The following is a 12,108-nucleotide window of genomic DNA, read 5'->3' as shown; positions in this document are numbered from 1 at the left end:
GTATTAATTACTTTATTTTTTTAATGCATTAAACATTTCACATTAATTAACTGAATTAACGCATTATTTTTCACAGCACTAATTTAAAATAAAACGAGCGACTCCCACTGAAGGAAATAGTCAACTTAGTATTGCTAAGCAGTGCACTCACCATAGCCTCGTCATCTGTAAGCCAAGTTAGAAAGCTAATAAATACAGAAACATCCACAAACAGCCATTTACACAACAATTTGGCTGTCGTAAACTCGTTATTGGTTTTGTAGAACCATACAAAGTATCGGTTGTGATCTCAACCTGAATAACATGCAGATAGCTTAGGCGGGACACATGGTTCACAATTAAGTCACTTTCATAAGCAACAGCGTTAATTTTAACATGTGCAAGTATGTTGTCTCAAGCCCATGTGTTCTAAGGTTTGTAACAAGGCAAACCGCTTGTAAATTAGCTAATATTTCATTGAGTTAAGAGTGTTTTTGTTCAAGCTGATCACTCACCTTCCAGCTGCTGCGATTGAGAGCAGAGGGGTCTTTTGTCTGAGGTAAGATGGCCGCCGTTTAGCTCCGCTCTCAACTCCCGCTTTCTCCATCTAGTGTTTATATACATATCTGTGGGTGTTTCTCAATGCCAAGGAACCTTGTCTTATTGTCTTGGCCCCGCCCCGGTTGCCTGGGAGATAGGTCATCGGGAGCTGCCAAGACGTGTTCAATGTTTATGTTCTACCGAGGCGTGTGTTCTCCGTTTGTTAGCCGTTTTGCTAGCTGAGCGAGGATATATGGGTGGGGGGGGGGGGTCTCGTAGCCTAGCCTTGGTCAAAAATTACCCAGAATACACCGCGGTATCTTCAAAAGGACGGCAGATCAGAAGCCGGCAGCTACTTCGAGGACAATTTTCAAATTTAAAAGTAAGTCAGCTAATTTAAAATGTTTTTTTTTAGATCCACAGAAGTAATCTATTGTTGGTTAGTTGCTTAGTAGTTGCAGCTTCAGTGGCTAGCTCACTTATATATTTAATTTATTGAACATAAACACAATAAAAAAAAGTGGAAGGCTCATTTTATATTTATATTGAAACTAATTGAAATGTGTCACGTGGCTTTATGTGACTGCCGTGGAGGCCGCGGTCATGTGATGCAAGTCTGTTCCATTTAACCGTTTACTTTGACCAAGGAAGGACAGTGCCCTCGTAAGCAAGGCGCCTAGTCTCACGAGACATCGCCTCGCAAGGCCAGGCGCCTTGACATTGAGAAACACCCTTTTACTAGATCTACAGCTATTAGATCTGCAACTACTAGCTCTACAGCTACTAGATCTACAATCACTAGTTCTACAGCTACTACATTTACAGCTACTAACTCTACAGCTACAAGATCTACAGCTACAAGATCTACAGCTACAAGATCTACAGCTACAGGATCTACAGCTACTAGCTCTACAGCTACAAGATCTACAGCTACAAGATCTACAGCTACAGGATCAACAGCTACTAGCTCTACAGCTACAAGATCTACAGCTAATAAATCTACAGCTACTGTCACGATTTGTGGGATGGTTAGGACCCAAAATGTAGAAACCAGGATGACACGAGGCAGGAGTAGATGTAAAGAAAAAATCCTTTTATATGTAGGATGATTCTAAAGAAACATAAATCCAAAAGGGCAGGAAGCCAAAGTCCAAAAACCCACGGACTGATCAGGAGATCAAAAAGTACAAAAACAGAAGCTCGAAAACTGAGCACGGACACAGGCAAATCTCTGGGGAGGACAGACCAACGTAGACACAAAACAACACTGACAAACAACAATGGACCGACAAGACACTGAGACAAGACAGGGCTTAAATAAACTGGGGCATGATGGGAGGCAGATGAGCTGCAGGTGTGTGGGGAGAGGACCAGGTGAAAGCAATACTGAATCAGGGAGGGAACTCACATGGCCTAAGAAAAAACCTAAAAACAAGAAAAGCAACCACATAACAGATATTCTAAAGGGAAGGAGAACTACAAAGACCGGTGGGACAAAACCTACTAAAGAGACTAATAAAATGAACAGCTGAAACTATAAACACTGCAGAGGGATGACTGGCTGCAACGGGGTAACTGGAGAAGACTAAAGGAACACAGAGAGACACATAAATGAGATGCAGACAAAGGACACATGAGGGCACTATGAAACACAAAAGGAGAACCTGGAGTGGGAACTGGAGGGGCTGGGGAACAAAGAGACACAGAACATGACAGCTACTAGCTCTATAGCTACTAGCTCTACAGCTACTAGATCTACAGCTACTATATTTACAGCTGCTAGCTCTACAGCTACACCATCTACAGTGTAGCATCATGAATGTCCTGTTTTTGACCTAAAGGTCATGATCTGCTGCATCTGCTTGAGTAGAGACATAAAGTCTCTGACAGCCTAATCTACATGAGATAGTGGCCAAGGTCTTTCATGCACTCTGATCATCTGAACTGCTTCACCTCTGTCAAGACGAAGACGAAGAACTATTTTGATAAATACATAATCAACAACTTGTTATTACCAATAATAATGTGAGCCCCAATGTTCAATCTGTGAAATGACAATGTTATTACTTGATATTATAATTCTGTGATCAGTAGTATTTTACAAGTTATTACAATCTTGGACATTTGCTCTAGACACTGATGACACAGAGCAATGCTAAAGTCACATGACACATTTCCTTTTGTCTGATCCAATCAGAACCTTCGTTTCTGGCTAGGCGTGGTTATCTGTGGTGTTTGTATAAGCCCTGTTTTGCATGTCAAATTCTGATTCGCCAGTAAACCAAAATATGACAGTTATAAAAATTATCCCACGTCACCTTTTCTTTAGCTTAAGCATTCTAGAGAAGTCTCGGACAGACCATCCGTACTTCCTTTTCAGCCATAAAGAACCTCAGACAAGCTGGATAAAATCTGTTGCAAGTTACACCTGATTCCTTCAGAATAAAAGCTGAACCTCATGACCCCTTCAGGGTCTCAGAGATGCCAGTGATAACCTGTCGTGACCTGGAAGCATTCCAAGACTAGTTTGGTCAGCACCGCTGCTTTTCTACCGACTTCGGTACCAAAGAGGGTCCACGAGGACCTCGACATTCTGGATCTAATCGGAGGCTTCCCTTGGGGTACGAAGATGGACAGATGGCGTTTCATGTGTGTTATAAATCTCCTACTAAAGTTTAGAGTGAAACATTCACTCCCACTCAGAACTAAATGCTTCTCCGGATCCGCTGGTTCTGAATAACATTCCACACACACACACACACACACACCACCATCATCATTCATCACGTCTCATGCCACCTTAGTTCCATCAGTCCACAGAGTGTTAAAGTTAGTCTGGTTTAAATTGTGTAGAAATAAATTTCTTAACTATTATAAACCTGACTCACTCTCTCTTTCCCCGGAGTTAATACGAAGCTTCAAGTAATCTGCAATAAAAAGTTCCGATCTTTTGGTTAAAATAGTCAAAGATCCATCAGATTGATATTTCATATTTCTATGGAATCTCACATTTTATGGTTCATAAGTAAGATGTAAATGACCCATTCTTTACAACAGCTACTAGATCTATAGCTACTAGCTCTACAGCTACTAGCTCTACAGCTACTACATTTATGGCTACTAGCTCTACAGCTACTAGATCTACAGCTACTAGATCTAAAGCTACTGCAGCTACTAGATCTACAGCTAATAGATCTACAGCTACTAGCTCCACAACTAGCTCCACAGCAGATGTACAATTACTAGCTCTACAGCTACTACATTTACAGATAATAGCTCTACAGCTAATAGATCTACAGCTACTAGCTCCACAGCTACTAGATCTACAATTACTAGCTCTACAGCTACTATATTTACAGATACTAGCTCTACAGCTACTAGCTCCACAGCTACTAGATCTACAATTACTAGCTCTACAGCTACTATATTTACAGATACTAGCTCTACAGCTACTAGCTCTACAGCTAATAGATCTACAGCTACTAGATCTACAATTAGTAGCTCTACAGCTACTACATTTACAAATACTAGCTCTACAGCTACTAGCTCTACAGCTAATAGATCTACAGCTACTAGCTCCACAGCTACTAGATCTACAATTACTTGCTCTACAGCTACAAAATTTACAGATACTAGCTCTACAGCTAATAGATCTACAGCTATTAGCTCCACAGCTACTATCCACAGCTCAAGATCTACAGTCATAAAAGACAGCATTAATAATGAGTCAGTTAGATTAAAGAACAGCCACACTGTACAGTACAGAGAGGTAACCTGTGACTGAAAACGTTGCTAATGTAGCCTCCAGAAATGGTCAGTTTTCCACCTACAGAGTGACCTCTTGAGTATCTGGCCATATGGAGACATAAGTTTTAACTGGTGCCTTTAATCTGCAAGAAATATACTGTTGCTTGACCAAGGTCTCTCTCCAGTTTCCTCTTATCTAAGACTGCTTTGCTTCACAGAACAAGAAGGATGAACTTTCATAATGAAATCATATGATGAAATGGACAATATGAGTAACTAATCATATAATGAAATGGACAATATGAGTAACTAATCATATAATGAAATGAACAATATGAGTAATTAATCATATAATGAAATGAACAATATGAGTAACTAATCATATAATGAAATGAACAATATGAGTAACTAATCATGTAATGAAATGAACAATATGAGTAACTAATCATATAATGAAATGGACAATATGAGTAACTAATCATATAATGAAATGAACAATATGCGTAACTAATCATGTAATGAAATGAACAATATGAGTAACTAATCATATAATGAAATGGACAATATGAGTAACTAATCATATAATGAAATGGACAATATGAGTAACTAATCATATAATGAAATGAACAATATGAGTAACTAATCATGTAATGAAATGAACAATATGAGTAACTAATCATATAATGAAATGAACAATATGAGTAACTAATCATGTAATGAAATGAACAATATGAGTAACTAATCATATAATGAAATGGACAATATGAGTAACTAATCATATAATGAAATGAACAATATGAGTAACTAATCATATAATGAAATGAACAATATGAGTAACTAATCATGTAATGAAATGAACAATATGAGTAACTAATCATGTAATGAAATGGACAATATGAGTAACTAATCATATAATGAAATGAACAATATGAGTAACTAATCATATAATGAAATGGACAATATGAGTAACTAATCATATAATGAAATGGACAATATGAGTAACTAATCATATAATGAAATGGACAATATGAGTAACTAATCATATAATGAAATGAACAATATGAGTAACTAATCATGTAATGAAATGAACAATATGAGTAACTAATCATGTAATGAAATGAACAATATGAGTAACTAATCACATAATGAAATGAACAATATGAGTAACTAATCACATAATGAAATGAACAATATGAGTAACTAATCATATAATGAAATGAACAATATGAGTAACTAATCATGTAATGAAATGAACAATATGAGTAACTAATCATGTAATGAAATGAACAATATGAGTAACTAATCATGTAATGAAATGAACAATATGAGTAACTAATCATGTAATGAAATGAACAATATGAGTAACTAATCATGTAATGAAATGAACAATATGAGTAACTAATCATGTAATGAAATGAACAATATGAGTAACTAATCATGTAATGAAATGGACAATATGAGTAACTAATCATATAATGAAATGAACAATATGAGTAACTAATCATGTAATGAAATGAACAATATGAGTAACTAATCATGTAATGAAATGAACAATATGAGTAACTAATCATGTAATGAAATGAACAATATGAGTAACTAATCATGTAATGAAATGAACAATATGAGTAACTAATCATATAATGAAATGAACAATATGAGTAACTTATCATATAATGAAATGATCAATATGAGTAACTAATCATATAATGAAATGAACAATATGAGTAACTAATCATATAATGAAATGAACAATATGAGTAACTAATCATGTAATGAAATGGACAATATGAGTAACTAATCATATAATGAAATGAACAATATGAGTAACTAATCATACAATGAAATGAACAATATGAGTAACTAATCATGTAATGAAATGAACAATATGAGTAACTAATCATGTAATGAAATGAACAATATGAGTAACTAATCATGTAATGAAATGAACAATATGAGTAACTAATCATGTAATGAAATGAACAATATGAGTGACTAATCATGTAACGAAATGAACAATATGAGTAACTAATCATGTAATGAAATGAACAATATGAGTAACTAATCATGTAATGAAATGAACAATATGAGTAACTAATCATGTAATGAAATGAACAATATGAGTAACTAATCATGTAATGAAATGAACAATATGAGTAACTAATCATGTAATGAAATGAACAATATGAGTAACTAATCATGTAATGAAATGAACAATATGAGTAACTAATCATGTAATGAAATGAACAATATGAGTAACTAATCATGTAATGAAATGAACAATATGAGTAACTAATCATGTAATGAAATGAACAATATGAGTAACTAATCATGTAATGAAATGAACAATATGAGTAACTAATCATGTAATGAAATGAACAATATGAGTAACTAATCATGTAATGAAATGAACAATATGAGTAACTAATCATGTAATGAAATAAACAATATGAGTAACTAATCATGTAATGAAATGAACAATATGAGTAACTAATCATGTAATGAAATGAACAATATGAGTAACTAATCATGTAATGAAATGAACAATATGAGTAACTAATCATGTAATGAAATGAACAATATGAGTAACTAATCATGTAATGAAATGAACAATATGAGTAACTAATCATGTAATGAAATGAACAATATGAGTAACTAATCATATAATGAAATGAACAATATGAGTAACTAATCATGTAATGAAATGAACAATATGAGTAACTAATCATGTAATGAAATGAACAATATGAGTAACTAATCATGTAATGAAATGAACAATATGAGTAACTAATCATGTAATGAAATGAACAATATGAGTAACTAATCATGTAATGAAATGAACAATATGAGTAACTAATCATATAATGAAATGAACAATATGAGTAACTAATCATGTAATGAAATGAACAATATGAGTAACTAATCATGTAATGAAATGAACAATATGAGTAACTAATCATATAATGAAATGAACAATACGAGTAACTAATCATGTAATGAAATGAACAATACGAGTAACTAATCATATAATGAAATGAACAATATGAGTAACTAATCATGTAATGAAATGAACAATATGAGTAACTAATCATATAATGAAATGAACAATATGAGTAACTAATCATGTAATGAAATGAACAATATGAGTAACTAATCATGTAATGAAATGAACAATATGAGTAACTAATCATGTAATGAAATGAACAATATGAGTAACTAATCATATAATGAAATGAACAATATGAGTAACTAATCATATAATGAAATGAACAATATGAGTAACTAATCATGTAATGAAATGAACAATATGAGTAACTAATCATATAATGAAATGAACAATATGAGTAACTAATCATATAATGAAATGAACAATATGAGTAACTAATCATGTAATGAAATGGACAATATGAGTAACTAATCATATAATGAAATGAACAATATGAGTAACTAATCATGTAATGAAATGAACAATATGAGTAACTAATCATGTAATGAAATGAACAATATGAGTAACTAATCATGTAATGAAATGAACAATATGAGTAACTAATCATGTAATGAAATGAACAATATGAGTAACTAATCATGTAATGAAATGAACAATATGAGTAACTAATCATGTAATGAAATGAACAATATGAGTAACTAATCATGTAATGAAATGAACAATATGAGTAACTAATCATATAATGAAATGAACAATATGAGTAACTAATCATGTAATGAAATGAACAATACGAGTAACTAATCATGTAATGAAATGAACAATATGAGTAACTAATCATGTAATGAAATGAACAATATGAGTAACTAATCATGTAATGAAATGAACAATATGAGTAACTAATCATGTAATGAAATGAACAATATGAGTAACTAATCATGTAATGAAATGAACAATATGAGTAACTAATCATGTAATGAAATGAACAATATGAGTAACTAATCATGTAATGAAATGGACAATATGAGTAACTAATCATGTAATGAAATGAACAATATGAGTAACTAATCATATAATGAAATGAACAATATGAGTAACTAATCATGTAATGAAATGAACAATATGAGTAACTAATCATGTAATGAAATGAACAATATGAGTAACTAATCATGTAATGAAATGAACAATATGAGTAACTAATCATATAATGAAATGAACAATATGAGTAACTAATCATGTAATGAAATGAACAATATGAGTAACTAATCATGTAATGAAATGAACAATATGAGTAACTAATCATGTAATGAAATGAACAATATGAGTAACTAATCATGTAATGAAATGAACAATATGAGTAACTAATCATATAATGAAATGAACAATATGAGTAACTAATCATGTAATGAAATGAACAATATGAGTAACTAATCATGTAATGAAATGAACAATATGAGTAACTAATCATGTAATGAAATGAACAAAATGAGTAACTAATCATGTAATGAAATGAACAATATGAGTAACTAATCATGTAATGAAATGAACAATATGAGTAACTAATCATATAATGAAATGAACAATATGAGTAACTAATCATGTAATGAAATGAACAATATGAGTAACTAATCATGTAATGAAATGAACAATATGAGTAACTAATCATGTAATGAAATGAACAATATGAGTAACTAATCATGTAATGAAATGAACAATATGAGTAACTAATCATGTAATGAAATGAACAATATGAGTAACTAATCATGTAATGAAATGAACAATATGAGTAACTAATCATGTAATGAAATGAACAATATGAGTAACTAATCATGTAATGAAATGAACAATATGAGTAACTAATCATATAATGAAATGAACAATATGAGTAACTAATCATGTAATGAAATGAACAATATGAGTAACTAATCATGTAATGAAATGAACAATATGAGTAACTAATCATGTAATGAAATGGACAATATGAGTAACTAATCATGTAATGAAATGGACAATATGAGTAACTAATCATGTAATGAAATGAACAATATGAGTAACTAATCATATAATGAAATGGACAATATGAGTAATTAATCATGTTCCCCTCATATAGGCAGATGCTGAAGCTCTCCAAACCTGCAGTGAGAACTTATGTGTCTTCTTCTAAGAAGTGGACCTGCGAGGCTGTGGAGGAGCTTCGCATGTGTCTGGACACAACAGACTGGAACATGTTTGGATCTGCCACAGACAACTTGGATGACTATACAGACACTGTGACGTCATACATAAAATTCTGTGAGGACAGCATTATTCCAGCAAAAACCAGGGTCACTTTTAACAACGATGAGCCCTGGTTCACACCCAAACTGAGACAGCTGAGGAGGGAGAAAGAAGCAGCTCACAGAGCCAAGGACAGAGAAAGCTACAAGGGCGCTAAGTACCAGTTCTCAAAAGAGTTGAAAAAGGCGAGATCCCGGTACAATATGCGTCTAAAGGAGCAGTTCTCTGATCACTAACTACAAGCCTAGGGCCCAACATGCTGCTGACAACTGGCTGAACAACTTAACTCCTTTTATGCAAGGTTTGAAATGCAACACCCATCCCTCACACCCCCTACTGCACAGGTTTCTTCAGCCACTCTGGTGTCACATGCCTCCCCGACCACCTTCACCACTGTGAATTGTACAGTCCCCGCTGACCACCCCTCCCCCTCCACTGCCTTCTCAGTGACAGAAGAGGATGTGCTCAGGGTTTTCCGTAAGCAAAACCCACGGAAATCCCCTGGCCCGGACGGCGTCTCCCCCGCTACCCTGAGACACTGCGCAGAGGTATTGTGTCCAATCTTCACGGACATCTTTAACATCTCCTTGGAGTCCTGCCATGTTGCAGCCTGCTTTAAGCTGTCCACCATTGTCCCTGTCCCTAAGAAACCCCGTATCACTGGACTGAATGATTACAGGCCTGTGGCGCTGACGTCTGTAGTCATGAAGTCTTTTGAGCGCTTGGTCCTCCCCCATCTCAAGTCCTTCACCTCCTCCCTCCTGGACCCTCTGCAGTTCGCATACAGAGCTAATAGGTCTGTAGACGACACAATCAACCTGGCCCTCCACTTCATCCTGCAGCACCTGGACTCCCCGGGAACCTACGCTAGGATCCTGTTTGTGGACTTCAGCTCTGCGTTCAACACCATCCTCCTGCTCTGCTCCAGGACAAGCTCTCCATGCTCAACGTACCCAACTCCACCTGCAGGTGGATCACTGACTTCCTGACGGACCGAAGGCAGTACGTGCGGCTGGGGAAGAATGTTTCCACCGCTAAGACAATTAGCACAGGATCTCCACATGGCTGTGTACTTTCTCCTCTGCTCTTCTCCCTGTACACAAACTGCTGCACCTCGAGCCATGACTCCGTTAAACTGATCAAGTTTGCGGACGACACCACCCTCATCGGGCTCATCTCTGACGGTGATGAGTCCGCCTACAGGAGGGAGGTGGAACGGCTGGTGTACTGGTGCAGCAGCAACAACCTGGAGCTCAATGCTCAGAAGACAGTGGAGATGATTGTGGACTTCAGGAAAGTCACAGCCCCATCTCTCCCCCTCGTCCTGACGGACACCCCCGTCACCACTGTGGACTCCTTCCGCTTCCTCGGAACCACCATCACACATGACCTTAGGTGGGAGCCATCCATCAGCTCCCTGATCAAAAAGGCCCAGCAGAGGATGGACTTCTGCGGCAGTTGAAAAAGGCCAAGCTGCCGGCCCAGATGATGGTGCAGTTTTACACGGCCATCATTGAGTCCATCCTCACCTCCTCCATCACTGTGTGGTACGCTGGAGCCACAGTGAGGGACAAACATAGACTGCAGCGCATTGTGCGCTCTGCTGAGAAGGTGATTGGCTGCAGCCTTCCATCTCTCCAGGACCTGTACGTCTCCAGAACTCGGGGGCGTGCAGGTCGGATAGCAGCTGACCCTTCTCACCCGGGTCACAGACTTTTTGAGCTGCTTCCCTCAGGCAGGAGGTAACGGTCCATCCGGACCAGAACCTCCCACCATAAGAACAGCTTCTTTCCATCTGCCCTTAGACTTGTGAATAGATTATAAACACACAACCATGCTCGTCTTCTGTACTCGTCACAACGTCACGTTATCGGCCATGTTACCATTACCTGCCATTTTTTATAGCTGAAAGATTTATTCTAGTTTTTTTATTATATTTTATTCTATTTTTAATCTTATTATTCATGTTATATGTAGCACATTAGTACCGAAGCAAGTTCCTAGTTTGTGAATTATTTGTTCACTGACAATTGCAATAAACCTGATTCTGATGTAATGAAAAATGAACAATATGAGTAACTAATCATATAATTAAATGGACAATATAGTTAAATGAAATGTTTTGATTTATCTGTGATTAAATTACTGAAGTTGAAATTAATATTATTACATTGAAAGATGAATGATGAAATGAATCAGCACACTGACTGGACAAGACACACTCACCATATCTCCATGACGCAAGTTATAATTAACGTCACTGCACAAAGATATTTTCTTATCCACAAAATCAGCATCTTTATATCTGAGGGAGGTGTGTATCTGAAGTTGTTGGCAAACCCCTTTACAGGGCAAGTTCTGATTTGTCAGTAAACCAAAATATGGCCATTATTTAAACAGCAGCACTTCCTGAGTGATTCAGTTGAGCCCAACTCCGACTGGCCATCGGAGGGAAACTCTGCTCCCATCGCATCTTTTGACAAGCTGTCAAAACCTGTTGTACGCTACAGCTGACACCGCAAACGGTTCCTTCAGAATAAAGCTGAACCAGCTCCGACTCCCTAAGAGTCCTTCCATAGACGCAAAACAAGTCCACCTGTTTGTCGTGACCTGGAGACAACTCT

At 35.9% G+C, this 12,108-nt stretch overlaps 1 protein-coding gene across 1 annotated transcript; it reads right to left on the bottom strand.

Moving 5' to 3' along the window:
* Positions 1-883: 883 nt before the first annotated feature.
* Positions 884-2,471, bottom strand: mt2 (metallothionein 2). The gene is made up of 3 exons (XM_070545465.1): positions 1,998-2,471; positions 1,728-1,750; positions 884-1,464 (listed from the first exon to the last, which is right to left on the bottom strand). Exons 1-3 carry the CDS (start codon positions 2,334-2,336, stop codon positions 1,095-1,097), a joined length of 732 nt encoding a protein of 243 aa, XP_070401566.1. The 5' UTR covers positions 2,337-2,471; the 3' UTR covers positions 884-1,094.
* Positions 2,472-12,108: the final 9,637 nt, after the last annotated feature.

This window comes from Nothobranchius furzeri, chromosome 16, assembly GCF_043380555.1.
Source record: "Nothobranchius furzeri strain GRZ-AD chromosome 16, NfurGRZ-RIMD1, whole genome shotgun sequence".
In the NCBI taxonomy this organism is placed as follows: domain Eukaryota; kingdom Metazoa; phylum Chordata; class Actinopteri; order Cyprinodontiformes; family Nothobranchiidae; genus Nothobranchius; species Nothobranchius furzeri.
Note: the sequence above shows the minus strand (reverse complement) of the source record. Positions and strands in the feature narration are given on the sequence as shown.